At 39.7% G+C, this 19,411-nt stretch overlaps 1 protein-coding gene across 2 annotated transcripts in view; it reads right to left on the bottom strand.

Moving 5' to 3' along the window:
* Positions 1 to 14,688: 14,688 nt before the first annotated feature.
* The window catches only part of LOC122796326 (reticulocyte-binding protein 2 homolog a-like), a 316,928-nt gene continuing 312,205 nt past the window's right edge, over positions 14,689 to 19,411 (bottom strand). For both annotated transcript variants that reach the window (XM_044064720.1, XM_044064719.1), the window contains exon 5: positions 14,689 to 16,276. In XM_044064720.1, coding sequence (XP_043920655.1) covers positions 15,966 to 16,276 — 311 coding nt within the window. In that variant the 3' untranslated portion in view covers positions 14,689 to 15,965. The remainder of the gene's footprint in view (positions 16,277 to 19,411) is intronic.

Below are 19,411 nucleotides of genomic sequence, written 5' to 3'. Positions count from 1 at the left end.
AGCCTTGAACCAGGTTTCTGTCACTGTACAGCTGTCGATGTTCTCCATTTTAAGGAGCACCTTGAGTGAGTGCATTTTAGGTATAGACTTCTAGCACTGAGTAGCATTACCCTCAGATTTTGCTTGCTTATACCTGCTACAGTGGTGAGATTGACTTTTGACCTTGCCTAAAAAGGCACTATAGGGGTGGCAAGAGCCTTAGCCAGTATCCGGAATCCCAGGGGTGACAGGTGCAGACCACTTCTGGCAAAGCATCGTGGTCTGTCAATGGTGTCATTCTAAGGGGATCCAGTATGGACACTAAAAGCTTAGCCAATTGTTGAGGTCAATAATTTTGTCCTTGTATTGTGGTATCACTCTGGGCGATGGCAGGATGCTACTCAGGGTTAGGGTTATACCTGCCTGGGCTACATGATCCAAGAGCTCCTCCATGTCTCTTTTCATGTAGTCCAGGGAATTATGTCTCAGGTCATTCACACCAACATGGACAATGACAGAGTCATATTCGTACTTGTTGTGGAGTGACCTGAGTGCTTGCATTATGTGGCGGATCCTGGCACCTGACAGGCAGCGGACAGTAACTTTCTCCTTGTTTAGTGAGTGGGACATCAGTGTCCCTGACTATAGAAGACCATTTTTCTGCTTTAAAAGTGCTCGTTGTACTGTATCTGTTTTGATTTTTGAAAAAAAAAAATCCTATCTCTGCTCTGAGCTACAGCACAATGGCACTAGATATGCAGAACCAACTGATATTGCCAACATCCCGGCAGATAGGTTCAGTGCAAACTTCACCCTCCCACCTCCAAAAGGGCCCATTTCTATAACTAACAGAGTCTGGTTTTCATATTTTGCTGAATTCTGGGCTGTTTTGTAGTTTCTGTATTGCCCAGACCTTACTAAGATAGAAGGAAGCGACAGAGTAGAGCTGGAGTTTTTTGGGCAGATTTTTATTGATTTATAAAATCAACACTGATTCCAAAGACAACCACAAAGCATTCAAACATAGGCTCCCTAAGTTTGACAATGACCATTTCTACTTTCTGTTGCCTAAGTCATTGTGACTAGTGTGCTGGGTATGTTGTTTTGCCTTATGGGCTGAGGTTGAGTGGCACACTGATTTTGTGGCTATGTATCATTTGAGTAGTGTTGGGGGTGGTGGTTGCTTGTGTTTCAGCTTTGGAGGTCTCTGTTATTTGGGCAGATTTTTATTGAGAGCCTCTGTGAATGTAGGTGTGGGTTTAGGTGGTGTAGGTTTTGATGGACTATGTGTTGAATGTGTGGTGCAGGTGTTTACCTTCCCTCTTGACTGTCTAATACAGCCTTGGCTGGAGAGAGCTTGGCTTCCAGTTTGGCTATATAAATGCTTCTCTCACAGGTTGTAGTCTTGGGTGGTAGGAGGAAATGGTTGTCAGAGTAAATGAGGCAACTGCTACACTGCCCCAAGATGCCCAGATTCACCAGGCAGACAGGGGAAAATATCGGGAGCTGACCCTTAGACATGCCTGGATAGGTGCTTATTAATTTAAATACTAAAAACTGTTTTCCTCCTAACAAGTAAGAAAAGTTGAGTGCTGCAGTAATTTGTAGATTTAGTGCTTGCAAAGAGTTTTGAACAAGTGCTGAGCACAAGGAAACAGTTTTGAGTGTTAAAACTAGAAAACTGGCTAGTTCTAAGGGAAAATTAGAACAACAGACTTTCTGGCACCAGGAATAGTTTAACCCTAGTTAAATGGTGCTGTGCAATGCTCAAAACCAAGCAAACACAGATTTTTAAACAAAAAGTGAAAGGAATAGAAATAGCACAAAATGGCCAATAAAACTACAGATTCTGAGCTGAAACCACTCCTCCAGCGACAGATAGGCTGCTCAAAGCTCATCACTCTCACTGATGAACACAGAAGCTTCCTTCTATCTTAGTAAGGTCTGGGCAATACAGAAACTACAAAACAGCCCAGAATTCAGCAAAATATGAAAACCAGACTCTGTTAGTTATAGAAAGGCAGGAAACGAGTACAGAGATAGGATTTTTTTTTCAAAAATCAAAACAGATACAGTAAAACAAGCACTTTTAAAGCAGAAAAATGGTCTATAAATATTTTATTTGTGCCTGTTCCTCTGTTATATATACATTTTCATAAAATTTCCAAAATATCTGTAATATCTCTATAGGATCTGTGGTTATTGTCCTTTTCATAGGCTCCCTAAGTTTGACAATGACCATTTCTACTTTCTGTTGCCTAAGTCATTGTGATAAATGCTTTTGTGCTCTGGAGTTAGTATTCTTTCTAAACCATATACTTCTAGTTAATCACTGTATATTAATCAGATCAAACAATAGTAGTAGAAGTAGTGAACGTAAAGGATTTTCGACTGGAAACAGACTGCCTGCCTTGCTTGGATTACTTTCGAATACTTAGTGATGCTGTAGAATTATATATTTTCTATTATTGCTTTTTGACTTGATGAGTTTACGTTCGCTACTTCTACTAATATTGTCTGATCTGATTAATATACAGTGATTAACTAGAAGTATATGGACTGAAAATCTTCCACACAGAGAAGTTTCTTACACTGTTTTGTTTTTAGACCCACTACACTTTAGTGGGTTGTTTTGAGACTTCGGGGATACCACGGAGATTACTTGTTTTTTATTCTTTCTAAACCCATGCATGTTTTCCAAATACTCCCTTATTTTCCCTTTTAATGTTCTACAATTGTTTGTCTTCTTGTTCTGTGAGCTTTCCCCTTATTATGCAATACTTCAACTGTTCTAAATAATTCCTGTTACTTCTTTCTTATATCTTATTTTCATTTATTTCTATCCCATTTAAAACTCTATTTTTGTTTTAGCCTATTCACTAGTTATCCCTTCTGAAGAAATTGTGATCTTCTCTAATAACTCTCAAGTAAATTCCACTACCTACTGATTAAATTCAGCTCTTTTAACGGGTAAGTAAGAAAGTGCCAGTGCCTCATTTTTACTTCATTAGATTGCATCTTTATGTTAGATTTTATTGGTGCATGATCTGAAATAGTTTTTGGAATGTGTGTCAAAGCTTTTAATTAAATATACATGCTTCTGGGAAATATGGTTTCTACCCAGTTTAACCGTTATTATACTACAGGAATAACATTTAAATGCTGTCTGAGTTCCTATTACTGAATTAACATCTTCCATACTAAACAGTCTCGTATATTTCTTCAGAAGTCTACTCTATGTTGTTGTATTTCCCTTCTAGGTTCCCCTGATATAGCCTCACTATTACAAATTATATTCTAGTCCCCATCCATAAACAGTATTCCCCTGCTGAAAGCTGATTATTTATCCTAAACGTTTCTTAAGCAGCATAACAGGAGTTTTTGGTAGAGTATAAATACATGTCAGCATACCCCCCCCCCCCCATTCAATAATATCTTAGAATCACAAATCTACTATTGTCTTTTTTCCTCCTCTTTCACTATTGGAACTCCTCTAACAATCAATATTATTACTCATTTTCCCTTGTCCCTGGTATTCTGCTGAATGCCCACCATAAAATACTTTCTTTCTCAAATTCCAATGCTCATTTTTTATCCAAATGTGTTCCCTGCAATACTGCTATGTGCATCCTGCACACTTAAATATAATTCAGCATTATGTTTTCTGTCTACACCTGTAAGGCCATTTACATTCCATGATAAAATGAACAAATATACTATGGCAGAAACATATACAGTCCAACCTATTATACATGCTAGTTCTTTTGAATGTATATTTCCAACTTCTGGCTTATATATATATATATATATATATATATATATATATATATATATATATATATATATATATATATATAGATAGATAGAGACACACACACACACACAGCTTTGCTGGCTGATCTTTTATGCAGTTTCTTCTTATCTCCTCTGAGCTTGTGTCATATTTTCAAGAGTTTTTGCTTCACTGAAAACACTCAAATAAATAAACTAAATATATTTTCAGAACCTCCATCCTCTTTTGATTTGGAACAGACACACAAAACTATGTACTTTTTCAACAAATGAAGTTTACCCTTCAAGACAGGAGCAGCAGCCCCACATCACGAAACTTAAATTAAGGTTACCCATGCTAAAGCACATGTTACAGCCTGTATTCTCACACTATTTGCTTTCTGTTATTTTAGCTTTAATCCCCCTCAGACATGAAAAACACCTTTTATGCTTTCAATAAAAGTTAACTTTTAGCCCTAAGAAAAAGGTGCATTGGCTATATTAAAGTATTAAGGCCTGTTGGAGAAACTTTTACTTTTTATTCACTTCCCACAGTTTCAGAATTTATTTTTCATTGAACTGCATATTACTGTACCTATAAATCTTACAATTCTCAAAGCAAAGAGTATGAAGAACTCTCAAGATTAATTGCAACTGGAGACAACTCATCTCCAAAGAAAAGCGGTCAGAAATGAGAAAAAAAATTACTAAGTAGTATGCAAATGCATGAAATAATCTTTGTAAATTTCAGTCAGAACACAAGATACAGACTTCCCATGGCCATCTGCCTGCACCTGTAGATCTCTTGCCTCTTACTGACAGCATTTACTAATACAGACCACAAGCTAATAGCTTTGGAGATGCAATACACTTAACTATCTTCCATGCTTTTCATTATTTTGTCTTATTTTTCAAGCCTATTTGCTTACAAAACTTATCTATAGCTTAAAACAGGGTAAATTAATCTAGACATCCAGCCCTTTAAAATAGGAAATTATTGCCTTAATTTTACATATAATACAATTAATAAACGTGTATCCTCACCCCACCCAGCAGCTCAAGATTACAGCATTATATCAACTTTAACTTGCTTTTTGTCCAGCCTCTCTTATCTTGTTACAGTGTAAATACTGTATATTTTACAATTAAGAAACAAGCATTTTCTTGTTTATATCATTAACATATATAACAGTTACTAATCAGACTCTCATTACATTTAAAATACCCGACTGTATGCTGCACAAATCTACTTTACAATATAACATGTAATTTATGAGATTTTAATACAAATAATAAAAAAATAACTGTTTTACTTACAGTTGGTTCTTTATCCCCTTCAGTATCCTTTTAAACATTAATTACATACAGTGGAGTAATGATTTACAGTTTACCCATAAGTTTAACAATGTCAACACAATTCCAGTCTTTCTCAGAGATATTTTCTTGCAAAGACACATTTCATTTCTTTTCCTGGGGCTGATGATTTATACGTTCATATTTATTCAATCTTTTCAGTGTTGCCTGTATTCTTCCTGATTATCTCCATCTTCCAACAGTTGCTTAATTCTACTTTCATAAAATGAATAAAGCCCGTGACTTCCAGTTTCTCTTGTACAGCAAAAAAACTCAGGTCTTTTTCGCATCTTCTAATTCTTTTTTTTTTTTTAACAGCTATTCTGGATAAGCCTCATGACCTGCCAGTTTTTTCTTTATTTCAACCTCTACTTTTTGCAGTTTTATTAGTTCAACTGAATCGCTAAAGCTTCTTTTATTTTTCAGGCTTTTAGTTGAGTTGCTAAATTTATTCAGTGTTTCATGTACTTTGAACAGCTCTAAGAGCATTTGATTTATTTTTACTCTGACTTACTGAAAGCAATCATTGTACCAAAGCTAAAGCTTGAACTACTTTCTGCTGATCAACTGCAGGATAATTCACAGCAAGAGTTCAGAGTTTTTCTTCCCCTTTTCTGGTTGATCTTCTCTCAGATTCTCCAAATTTCTTCTTTGCTGGAATCCGGGCAATGTAACTACTAGCCAGTGACCAAAGTTTACCTAAACTGATAGTTTCACTGGCCCCTTTTTTTTTTTTTTTACAGTTTCTGTTTTTACACTCTGAAAGCTCAAATCAACATGGTGATCAGCATCACGCCATCTTGGAAGTGCCAACTATTTTCTTCTTGATCTACAACTTAATAATACTCATTTGTGTACTGGTTCCACCATCTACACACTCTCAATGTTTTGTTTTCATGTAAATGACAGAACCTGTACAAACAATGAAATCTGTAAATCAACAGTAAACTACTGTGTTTACAGTCCTCAACAACAGCACTTGGTAAAGCAAAATAATCTATTCAGTAAAGATTAAAATTCTGCAGACTGCATCTTCACAATTATTTAGTAAATGGTGTGAGTTGCTTCCCCTGTAAAAGCAGTGCATTTTCAGTCAGCAAGAAAACCTTGTACTTTGCTTTCCCAGCAGAAAAAGTATTTGCGAAAGCAATGCAATTTTAGTCAGTATCAAAATACCGTCTCTTGCTTCCACATGATTGTTTGTTAAAGCAATGTAAACTTTATCAAGATTAAAATATTGCATTTTACTTCCCCACAATTAACAAAATGTTAAATGCTGTTTTTCCATCTTCAACAGTGCATCTTGTAATAAAAAGAATGTATATACTGCTAGTCCACGATCAACAGTATTTGTTAAAACAATGTACTTTTTGTCAAGACTGAAATACTTCACGTTGCTTTAAACTGACTATTTTGAACAAATGCCTGCAAACATCAATGCACCAGTTCAAGTCCCATGAGTAAACATGTCTTTCATTTTGCTATGATTCTGTTTCAGGGTTTTAGTTATAATTCATTACATTTCTTTACTTTGCTCCTAAGATAGTACTTCAAAACCAAACTTCTTCCTTAAGATCTATTATTGTGTAAAATCGTTTACTTTTTGGTCTTCAACATAAGATTGCTCATGAGCGTGATGGCCCCTCTAGCTTTATATTTTATGTACATCACTTTCCTGTGATCAACAGTGCTAATGAAAGTAATGCAATCAAACACCAAATGCAGTATGCTGCTTCACCATGATAAAACAGTACAGTTGTGTACACTTAACATAAACGTAGATGTTTGAGTGTATTCACTGTTGCAGTCATCACACTTGGGGTTATCTGCCTGCAAGTAGCCCTCAGTCGGCCCAAATACCAGAGTCTTGGGAGTTCTGCGTCGGATGCTGTCACCTCATCCATGACATCAGGTCGTCAGGGGTATAAAACATGCAGCCGACACCATTACATCAGTTTTTCTTGCCCCAGATGTCAGCAGCCCCCAAAATAGGAAGCAATCAAATGGTGTGGAACACTTCCAGTAAAAAGTAAATACCATTTCCATAAGATATGGCCAAAAAAGAGGATAGGTACAAAGTATAGAAAGACAGGGGGCTGGAGGGAGGCTAACCAGGACTGCAACAGTGAATACACTCGAACATCTACATTTATGTTGTGTACACAACTGTACTATGTTCTTCATGTTTCACTGTTGCAGTCACAGCACTTGGGTTGATTCCCAAAGCTGAGGAAGGGTGCAGGCAGTCAAGAAGTAGTAGGGCTGGCTAGCAGGCCTTGTAAGACTGCTGTGGCAAATCCAACTCTGGATTTAGAAAAGATAGGTAAGTGGTAATGCTTGGTGAAGGTGTATACAGAACTCCAGGTTGCAGCTTCCAGGATGTCCCTGGTAGGGACTCCCCTGAGAAAAGTTGCAGAGGTTGAGGTAGCCCTAGTGGAATGAGGCTTGATCCCCTGTGGGGTAGGATTTCCATGGTGTTTGTAGCAGAAATTGATGCAGTGTGCTATCCATTTAGAAATGGTTTGTTTGAAATGGCCTTGCCCTCTGCCCCTGTAGCATAGCTGACTAGCAGCTGGTCAGATTTTCTGAAAGGTTTAGTCCTGTCAAGGTAGAACCTGAGCCGTCTGTGCACATCCATAGAGTGCAGGATCCTTTCCTCTTTATTCTGAGGATTAGGAAAAAAATGTTGGCAAATGGATGGATTGGTTTAAAGCCACACTGGACACCACCTTGGGCATAAAAGATGGGCTAGTCCTGAGGGAAACCCTGTCCGCATGGAAGATAATGAAGGGTTCCACAGCCATGAGGGCCTGTAAATCAGACACTCTTCTTGCTGAAGTGATGGTTAGCAGTAAGGCTGTTTTCCAAGAGAGGAACTTTAACTCTGCTGTAGCAGCAGGGTTAAAAGGGGGAAGCGTGAGCTTCTCTAGTACAAAGTTAAGGTCCTAGGCAGGAGTGGGCGCTCTCCTGGGGGGGGGTCTTAAATTGTTAGCTCCTTTCAGGAACTGTTTGATCAGAGGGTGAGAGAAGAGGGGTGGCTCAGTATTGTTATGAGCTGAGATGGCAGAAGCATGAATCTTAATTGATGAAAAGGATAGGCCTTTGTGGAGCAGCTCTTCTAGGTAATCTAGGATTTGAGGCAAGGAGGGCATGGATGTGTCCTTCCCATGAGAATGGCTCCAAGAACAATATCTATTCCACTTTTCTGAATAGGATTTCCTAGTACTGGGCCTCCTGGCCTCAAGGATAATATCCAGCACCTGTTTGCTGAGGGTTGCTGGTGATGTATTCAGGGAATAAGCCAGGCTGCCAAGTTCAGGGTTTGCAGCTGAGGATGCAAAATCTGTTCCTCCTGCTGGGACAGCAGAGTGAGGATCTGATGTAGGTGCCAGGGTGGCACTGCTATCAGAATGCATAGCAGTGGGTGCCAGTGCTGCCGTGGACAATAAAGATTGTCCTTGGCCTGTCCTGTTTGATCTTGAGGAGTACTTTAGGAAGGATGGTCAGAGGGGGAAGGCATAGATTGAGAGGTTTTCCCATGTGAAGGATAGGGCATCCACTTTCCAAGCTTGGCTGTGGGGAATTCTGGTGCAAAATTTGTTTAGTTGATGGTTTTGGGGGGATGCAAAGAGGTCCACCTCTGGTATCCCCCACCTGTGTATTAAACGTCTGAATGAGTTTGGTTCCAGTTTCCAGTCATGTGGGTCCATTAGATTTCTGCTTAAGTCGCCTGCCAGTGAATTTTGTTTGCCTGGCAGGAATTGAGCTTGCAGGTGCACTTGGTTGCTTAAGGCTGTGTTCCACAGAGCCATGGCTAACCTGCAGAGTGGTTAGGAGTGAGTTCCCCCCTGCCTGTTTATGTACCACATAACTGTGGTGTTGTCTGTCTTTATCAGGAGTTGTCCTGGCAGGATAAGGTATTTGAAGGCTGTCAGTGCATTCTGTACAGCTAACATTTCTTTTTGATTGAAATGCAGGTGAATTTGTCCTAGGCTCCATTTGCCTTGAATGCATTTTCCTGACATGTGAGCCCCCCATGCATAGTCTGATGCATCTGTTGTCAGAGCTTGGACGGTGGGGGGGTTGTGAGAAAGGGAGTCCCTTGTTGTGGTTGCAAGCCTCTGCCCACCAGAGGAACTCTGTCCTTAGGCAAGGAATAATAGGAATGACTGCTTCCATGTCCAGGGAATGTTGACACCAGAGACTTTTTAGTGCCATTGAAGTTTCCTTATATGCAGTCTTGCATATGGAATCAGTAAAACACATGAGGCCATGAACCCTAGGGCTTGCAGTATTTTTCTTGCAGACAGCTGGGTTTGGGTGTCCAGTAGTTTGAAATAAGTTGTCAAATAAACTGGTTTGCTGGAGTGAGGAATGCCATCTGGGAAGTTCTGTTCAAGCTTGCTCCCAGGAATACAATCTATTGGCTGGGTACCTGATGTGATTTTTTTTTTTGTTGATGGTGTACCCCAGAGAAGTTAGGAGTCTCTTTACAAACATCAGGTGCTGAAGTAGCAGTTCCTGACTGTCCGCCTGAATCAGGCAATGGTCCAGGTATGGGCATATTTGAATATTTCTCTGCCTGCTGTAAGCAATGGCTGGAGCCAGGCACATTGTGAATACCCTGGGCACAGTAGATAAGCCAAAGGGAAGTGCAGAGAACTGACAGTGCATAGAACCTGCCCTGAAACGTAGATATTTCCTGCAAGATTCCCTTATGGGGATGTGCAGATAAGCTTCTTTTAAGTCTAGGGTGACTAGCCAGGGGTCCTTGGCTAGCATACGAAGAAGCTGCTGGAGTGTAAGCATTTTGAATTTTGGCACCTCCAGGATGGTGTTTAGGGTTGACAGATCCAGAATAGGGTGCCAAGAGTTCTCTTTCCTGGGCACCAGGAACAGCCTGGAGTAGAAACCCTGTCCCCTTTGCTCTGTTGGCACAGGTTGAATAGCCCTGATACTGAGAAGAGAAAGTACCTGCTTTTGGGCCTCTGTCCACTGGTTTGGAGGAAGGTCTGGCAATCCGCTTGGGGTTAGCACAGAGTGGAAATAGAATCTGTATCCATGGGATACAATGTTTAAGACCCATCGGTCCTGGGTAATGTACTCCCAGTTTTTTGCATGCAGGGCGAGTTTTCCAAGTACCTGGGCATGGCTGGGAAGGTTTAAGGACAAAGCATTATGAACTTTTTCCACAGGGGGGGTGGCTTACCACTCCCAGTTTTTGAGGCGGGAGCACTCCATTGTTTAGATCTGTGCAGACCTTGAGACTGTAGTCTTTGTGGTCTGTTGCCCCTGGGTTTGGGCTGAGAAGGTCTGGAAGGGACTGGAAAGGACCAGTTTTTTGAAGGCCAATGCCTACTGAATCTAGGTGGCTGTACCTGTAAGAAATCTTTAACAGTTTGCATAGATTTAGCTTTTTCCTTCATCTTTTTAAGAACTTTTTCTGCTTTAGAGCCAAACAAACATTCTTGGTTTGATGGAGCATCAAGTAATTTTGCCTTGACATGGTCTGGCAAGATTTGTTCCTTCAGCCAAGCATGCCTTCTCAGAACAGACCCAGTGACAGCAGCCATGTAAGATACTTCTAAGGCATCAAAACCACACTGCAAAGTATGTTTACCAACTTGGTTTGCAGAATGCATTAAATCTTAAGTCCTTATTTTCTGCACAATCAAGACTCAACAACATTTTTTGTTTAATTAGATCAATAATATGCTGCTGGTACTTCAACATGTGAAACTGGTAATTTAAAGCCCTGATGGCAAGAGTTGCAGAGGTGTATACCTTCTTACCCCATCTGTCTAGAGCCCTAGAATCCCTGTCCGAAGAGGTAGGGTTTTTGACTGTAGAAGCCTTAATACCTTTAGGTGCCTGGGAAACAGTCTCTGGATCCGCAGTGGGATTTTTAAATAGAAATTTGTGAGAGTCAGGTACACTGTAGTATCTGTCAGGCTTTCTAGGAGCAGGTGGTAAAGTGTCAGGGGTAAGGCTGGATTCCATGAAGACATCATCTACAATATCCAGGACAGGGGGAATAGCTAGAGGCCTATGCTGAGGCAAGTCTAAAAATTCACTGAGTCTCTTTTTGGACTGTGGGTAGTCCTGGCATTCCCAGCGGAAATGCTCTCTTAGGGTATGCAAGGTTTCACCGAAGGAAAGGTCCTCCGGGGGGGGGGGGGCTGAGGGAACTGAATCCTCTGCATGAGTCCTCATAGGTAGATAAGGGTATGTCCTGGTAATCACAGGGATCACAGTCATCAGACTCATGGTCTGAAGAATCAGAAAGAAAATCAATTCTTTGTCTTTTACAGGGGGAAGGCTGGCTTCCCCTAATTAAAATAATAAGGTCTTCAGCCATTCTAAGCATTTTTTTCTGTGGCATGGGAGAGCTTGAGAATGTGCTTTGGTCATCGGTTTCCCAGGCATAGTGCGAACTCTGGGCCTGAGAAATTCAGTAGATTTAGTCATTAACGAAGTAGTCGGTTTAATACGAACATCGGAAGGTCTGAATACACCCTCAGAAGCCGGTGCCTGCACAGCGGCTCCAGACCCAAGGTACAGACATCTGCAGGTTCCATAGTCGAAGAAGCATCTTGCGGCATACCAGACTCCGAATGGGTCTCAGTAGAGGCCTGCAAATCTGTAGAAGCGGGTAACAGGGGTTGCGAAAGCGCCTCACTGAGTACTGTCATACTGGCGACTAGCTTAACGGAAGCATCATTGGCAGTTTTGGACCTATGCGATCTGTCTCTGTCTTTATCTTTGCATTTTTTCGGAAGATCGGTTGTTGAATGGCTTACCAAAGCCATTTCAGAATATGGAGAATGAGAGCAAAAGAATTTACAGACAAAAATATCCCAACGATGAATAGTTTGGGCATTGAACAAGGCACAAAACTGACAACAAGGGACGTCGTGGTCTAGGCCTAAACAGGTGATGCAGTAAGAATAAAAATCTCTGTGAGGTATTTGCTTTCCACAGGCAAGACAATTGTTAACTTTTTCTGACATCGCTTAGAGCAAGAAAAAAGGATCCCCAATGGGGTACTTAGCTTTAGAAGACTTCAGGTTTGAAACTCGAAAAATAAAAATTTCAGGTAGCTGCCGACCGGCACTTGCAAACTGCTTCTGCTTCGGGCTCCCGCACAGCAAGAAAAGCTGATGTAATGGCGTCGGCTGCATGTTTTATACCCCTAATGACCTGACGTCATGGATGAGGCAACAGCATCCGACGCAGAAATCCCAAGACTCCGGTATTAAGGCAGATAACCCCAAGTGTGATGTCTGCAACAGTGAAACACAAATAACATCTTGTGAAAACAATGTCAATTTTACTCAGTAGCAAAATGTTACTTTTCCTCAATCAACTGCTCTTGTTAAAGAAATGCAACGTCTAATCAACAGTGACATAATAATGCTTCTCTGACATTGTTTCTCACCACACCTGTTTAACTTCTCATGCTGCAGTACAGGCCTGGAGCAAGCCGAATTGTTTTTATTAGTACAGGACACAGGAAAAGAAATGGTGGAACAAAATCAGCACCGCATGTTTGCAAAGCTTAACTGATGGCTTAAAAGTCTATAACACTACCGTACAGCAGTGAAACAGGCCTGTTACCATCTGGTTTCTTTTGTCTGCTAATGAACATCTGGTAAGAGGGGACAATTATTTATTCAGCATGTACGCACAAAGCAGAAAAAGAGTAGACAAAATTATCAGATCACTCCTGTCTGACACCAACATTCCAAGATCAATAAAATAAAAACTTAAATTGGGTATCTCTAGCTCTAGGTATCAGTGGTACATATTACAAAACTCATCAGCAAAAAGAATCAGTATGCCTAGCCACTGCAAGATAAGCAATTAGCAACCTATCACTACCCTCCCTTCATGTCTTCACTTGCTCCATGCAGTCTTGAAAGCCTCTGTCAAACACATATCCACCAAGCACTCCAATAAACCATTCCACGTGTCCACCACTCTCTCAATGAAAAATAATTTAATCACATATAAAATTAAATGAAGCACATGGACTAAATGATAATTACAGTTTAAAATGCAGGTCTAAAGAATGTGAATAAAACCTCCAAGCAAATACTACAGCACACTCATGTTTTATATTAGCAATACATGCACATTTAGATGTTCACATTTTTATTAGTAATGTACACATCAAAATATTAAAAAGCTAGCTACAGTGTAATAAATCTGGGCAGAGTATGCAGATTTTTAATATATCTGATTGTTAAGACTGTGCTACTTGGTCATCAAAGTAATACTTTTTTTAAAAAAAAATGCAACCTTGTTTAGACTATATTAAATAATATTAATGCTATGCTTAGAATGAAGGGGAAACTACCACCACAAATAATAGGGTTCCTATCACGTAGTCGAGTTTTACAAGTTCGAACCACATATGGTCGAGACCATATGTTCGAATTTGTAAAAGTTCAGAGCGTTTGAATGGAAATCTCCATAAGCGGAGGTTTCCATTCACTTCAATGTGCTGCGATCTCAGAGTTGGTATATTTAAGTAGTGGTTGGTGTGGGGTGCAGGGGTAGGCTTGCCCCTCTGCTTAAAACACTTTATTATTTTGTCCGTTTTTTTATTTTTTTTTTTATGTAGTCGAAGTTCTGTAACTTCGAACATAATGGTTCGACCATTAAGTGTTCGGAGTTACGGAACTTCGCCTATCTGACATAGACCCCAAATAACAGACTATCCAGAACAAGATATTCTGTATATATGCTATTACCTTTAGGGAAGTTATACACTGCTCTTCTGTTACATTTAAAATGACACAATTCTTCTTGAATTGGCTAGTGATGAAAACATTATGAGTTGTATTGGAACAAAGGGATAAACCTCTGACTATGACTCAGCTGACCCTGATCAATGAAGAATCTGAGTGCTGCCAAGTGGAGGTGGGAGTGTGTGACTGTTGGCAACTTGTCCATCTTGGGTATAAGAATACAGACTGGTCCATTCACTACTGCACTCACTCCTAGTGTAGACAGTGAAACAATGCAGCAGCACTTAAAAGTCAACATGAACTTGGATGATCCAAGCACTGCTTGTCACTGCAGCTGGGGATTGGCACATGCACTTCTGTTCATGTATATCAAGGATTGTACTGTATGCTCACAACTGGTGGTGCATGTTTAGTCCACAAAGGATAGGGGTTAGGTTTATATAAAAAAAAAAAAAAGTCACAAGAAAAAAAAGTCAGTCATAGGAATATGGGAACACGGGAAAGACAAGGCAATTGCGTTTTGTGATCATTTACACCTTACCAGTACCCACCCTAAGGCCATACCTCCCTTCTTGAGGAAAGCTATGCCAGAAATGCAACTTCCAAACAGAATGAGTGTACAGTTTAGAAAACTGTAACATCTTATTTATTTGTTTGCTTGCTCAAATGTTGATCAGGAATGTAAACTTCTGAGTCCAGGTTCACAAGTGCAAGGGTATATATGTAGCATAGATATATATATATATATATATATATATATATATATATATATATATATATATATATATATATATATATATATATATATATATGGACAATTAAGTGTAGTCAGTCAACTAATGTGTGTCTAGGAGGTAACACAGGAAATTCCCCTATATTTGCCAAGGATTAATTTGAACCTTGGATCACCATGCTTCTGAGCCTGAGACAATTTGGGCCTGACTCCTGAACAATATTAGTCCCAGTCTGTGAAATGAAGTGAGACCTTTAGGCCACAAAAGCACTCTGGTTGCATGACAGAGGGTAAAACCACAGTAAGAATGGGAGCAAACACCCTTTATGGCTGTCTGGCTGTGTGACTCCCACCACTACCAATGGATGCTGAGAAGCGAATGTAATGGGGAGAGGGTGAATGGGCATAACACCTACAGGAACTGGCTAAAGGTTGACAGGCATAAAAGGAAAAAGAATATAAAAACATTTTCAGCTATGTCTCTCATAAACTGCCTAGTGATTGTTAAGAACAGCATATACGGCTACAATCTAAATGTAACTAAAGCACACAGAGTATCAACCTGTTGAGGAACTTCTGAGTAAAAGTCAGACATTTAGTATATGGTCATGTGTAACATAATTTGGTAACAGTAGTATTTTAATATTAACAGTAGTACTATTTATTTAATTAGAATTTAACAAGAGGAATCTAAACTCTCTCCAAAACGTTATTTCCTGTAATACAGTTGGTAATGGGACTGGCTCTTCCTTTAACCCACCTAAGAATCTGTTGAGTGTAAGGGGACACTAACCTCACTTACAAGCAATATTAAAGAAAATACAGTTTGCATATAGGCTTGATCAAGGATATGTATAAATCAAGAAGGAGCTGGTACATACGCTTGTGTTGCATTCACAAAGTGCAAATGCACATTGTCTAGCATACTTTACAATCGGCAGCTGCATGTATTCTTGTCTTTACAGTGTACTCAGGACAAATGACTTGAGATACAGTGTACTTCCTATGAGATTCTGCTTTTGTTCTTTTCTGTAGCTAGTGACTATAGTATTAGTTATCCATGTCTTGTTTGGGGGCAAAAGTGTAACATGTCACTTCAATACCATATGAAACTAAGGCTTAATACTATCATGCTAGTATACCAAATTATCTTAAAAAAAATGCAACATGGAAAAATCTTTCCAAAACTATCTTAAGCAAAAAGGAAGATTTTCATTTTACTTGTATTCATCAGTCCATCTCTATGTTTAAAAATTACTTTCCAGTATTCTAATTTGGGAATAGAAGTAGAGTTAAAATAAGCGAAAATAATATTTTTTTGTTTTTTGTTTTTTCTTCATTTTAAAATCTTTGATTAAACTGATGTTCAGTCCCTGCTATTTCTTCAATACTTGATCTTTTAATATGTCCAGAATAACCTGTCTTTCCTGACTCTCCAGTTCAAAACGTTTTTCCCGTTCTCTCTTCTCTATTTCTAAGTGTTCTCTTTCTAAAGCAATCTTCTTTTTCTGAATTTCAAGCTCCTCCCTCCGTAAGGCAAGCTCCTCCTCCCTTAACCTTTGTTCCGACTCTGCTCGCCGCTCTAGGAAGATTAAAATCTCTGCGTATGTCTGGCAGCAGCACTGACAAGCTCTCTTCGCAGCCGGTACCTCAGTGTCTGGGTTCTGATGTTCCACAACTTCATGAACTACAAAACACAGAAAAGTGCATTAGAGGTCATTCTTTTTTTGATAGACTTCTTTACTTTCTGTCATGATTTGCATTTGAGGTAATACCAGTACTTATTCCAGTTTGTACATAGCAGAACTGTGTCTATTAAATATTCAGTGCAGCCCTTATTGCCGTTTTCTTTACTGGACTGCTTTTCCACTGATTATCTATCTCTTTGTATATCATTATATTCCTTTTATTTATTTTGACAAATAAATCACCTCAAAAATGAACATTTTCAGGCACGGACAAATAAATCACCTCAAAAATGAACATTTGCAGGCACAATTAAGGAGATAATAGTCTGGATGCAGTAAAAATGTACAGCAAACATATAAATGTTAAGACAGTAACAGTCAACAACAATACAACACAGCTAGAACTGTGCCTGTATTACAATACAATAAAACAACACCATAGTGACATTAATCTGTTACATTTCAACTATCTGCTTATTAAATAAGAAGAGCACACAAAATGATGGGAAATGGGGGGTAAAGAATAATACTCAAGCACCAGCAAGGACACACATATAGCACTTGGTCACATATTCTGCATGTTAAGCAAGGTGAATCCGTTTCCCCCGATGTCTGTGGACAGCCCCATGGCTGCATCAATAACTATATGATCTGAACAGCCAGGTCCAATCTTGTCCATTCCTTTATTGATGGTAACAACTTAGTAGTTTGGAAGAGGAGGAGGTCACAGCAGAAAGTTTGACAATGACCAATGTGAAAATGGAAACACCACAGAAAGACTCCAGAAACCAGAATTTTATTGGTGGGGGAAGGCAGAAAATCCATCTAGTTGCCACTGTCTCACAAATCTAATGTTGCATATCTGTTTAAACTGTGCAACTGTTTCTTAGACTTGGTGAATTCAATCCTTATCTGTGTTCTGATCTTTGTCTCCTTTTTGTTTGTCTATGTTCTTTCACTTGTTGCTGTACTTAAAAACACTAGCTTAGAGCTGAATATCTATTACTGTTTGCGACCTTTGGAGCTTGTAGTAACATCTTTTCTCTAGAGAGGCCTAGCTGCTCCTTCGTGGGAGAGAGAATTCAGTCTGGTCTGATCTAGCTAGAGGCATTACTACAAGGTTGTTTTTTTTTTTTTTGATTGGATAATTTGGCTGGTTTCTGTTTCTCTGCCCTAAATAGCCAGTATATAAACCAGTTTATACGTGTTTGCTCAAAGCTGCAGTGAAAGAGGCCTTCTGCCATTACTCTGCTGTGAAACTGGAAACGATAAGTATTAATTTTCAACTGTTTTCTGCACTTCTGATTTACTAAACATTTGCTGCATATCTGTTTAAACTGTGCAACTGTTTCTTAGATGTAGTGAATTAAATCCTTATCTGTGTTCTGATTTGTGTATCCCACCCATCTGCTCAGCTGCTATTGTGGTCTTAAAGCTTGGTGGCTTTGAGTTGCCCACCTCTAGTGTAAATCTGATACTGGACATTCCTCCCAGTCCCATTATATCAGTTCATTCTACTGAGTACAATGTGATCAGATAGAAAGGCCCACCCCTTTAGCTTCTCAACCTTGAATTATCTTCTGTCTCACTTTCTACTTAAAAAAAAAAACTGTGCCTCTTCCTACTTAATTTTGCTGCTATTGCTTAGGAGTTAAACTACATTTAGTTTGCCGCATTTATTACTGCTTGTCGGTAGCCTTATTAAACTGATGACAGTTGCCATTTGTCTTTTGGCTTTTTCCCGGTAAGGGGTCGCCGCAGCGGAACTCCGGTCCGCTAATGATTGGCAGTAGATTTTTACGAAACGCCGAGGTGCCAGCTTGACGCCCAACCTTCAACGAAGGCACGCATGTCTTTCGAATGCTACCCAACCGCGGGGAGGACATGCAGATTCCACACAGAAGGCATTCCCAAGCCAAGCTGAGAATCGAATGGGAGAACCTCTTGCTGTGAGGTAACAATGCTACCGCCGTACCACCGCGGCATAAACTGAGGACAGTATGCTACTGAATTGCTGCTTTATTTGAGCTGTGACTGTGAGCTACTGTTTTAAAGCTATTTACTGATTAACTATACTTCATTGCTATTTACTGCAATTCATTTCTGTTTAACTACATTTCGTTACTGTTTAACTGTATTTTTTTATACTGTGAGTTCTGTTCTTTTGTCTGTAAGTGGTTAAAATTGAGTAACATAGTATAGACACAGGTTTGCTGCATCCAGAGCTTCAGCTGCATGGTTTTAAACCCTTTTTGAAATATTCCAGCTACAAATTTTCCCTTAGTAGCGATTACTTAGTAGTAATACTCTTAGACCTCCCACCCTTTACCCTCTCAGCTCCCTCTCTGGCCTCTATCCCTCAGTTTCTGACAAATATGGATGGACAATTTCCCACGTTTTCTACTGCCAGTCTGGTTGATATGGGCATCCTGAGATAGTGTAGCAACTGCCTTATGTACAAGGACAACCCTCTACTACTGCCACCGAGGAATACAATTTGTGAGAGATGCAATTACATCAAGCACCTAAAGTTATTGATCTCTCCCCCACAAGTCAGTATATCTGGCACTGAGAAGGTTGTCAACACAAACACCACACTTCAAACACCACCGACACCTAAAAACACACCCCCACATATGTGGAGATCCTCAACAAAAACATACCCAAACAAAAGAGACCTCCAAGGCAAAAACACATGCGAACTCCACTGCCCACCACACCACACACAGTCCATACACCTGTGTCTCACAGCGACTAAGGCCTAAACATAAACCCAACACATTAGTCACAGGAGACTCCATTGTGAGACACACAGATGTGCCCCTTGCCAGGCTGGATAAGGATAAAGTCATGGTTAGTTGTTTGTCGAGTGCCAGAATCCACCATATCACCCATGCACTCAAGACTCTCCACAAGTACTGTTATGACTCTGTCATAGTCCATGTTGGCATGAATGACTTCAGACATACCTCCCTGATTATATGAAGAGAGACATGATCAAACTCGCTGAATGTGTGTCCCAAGCAGGTATGTTTCTAGCCTAAAGTAGCATTCTACCGTCACCTAGATTGATGCCTCAATACACACAGAAAATGACTGACTTTAACAATTGGCTTAGTTTCTGGTCTCATTCC

Source organism: Protopterus annectens, chromosome 3.part0 (genome assembly GCF_019279795.1).
Source record: "Protopterus annectens isolate FY-2018-M chromosome 3.part0, PAN1.0, whole genome shotgun sequence".
In the NCBI taxonomy this organism is placed as follows: Eukaryota; Metazoa; Chordata; order Ceratodontiformes; family Protopteridae; genus Protopterus; species Protopterus annectens.
Note: the sequence above shows the minus strand (reverse complement) of the source record. Positions and strands in the feature narration are given on the sequence as shown.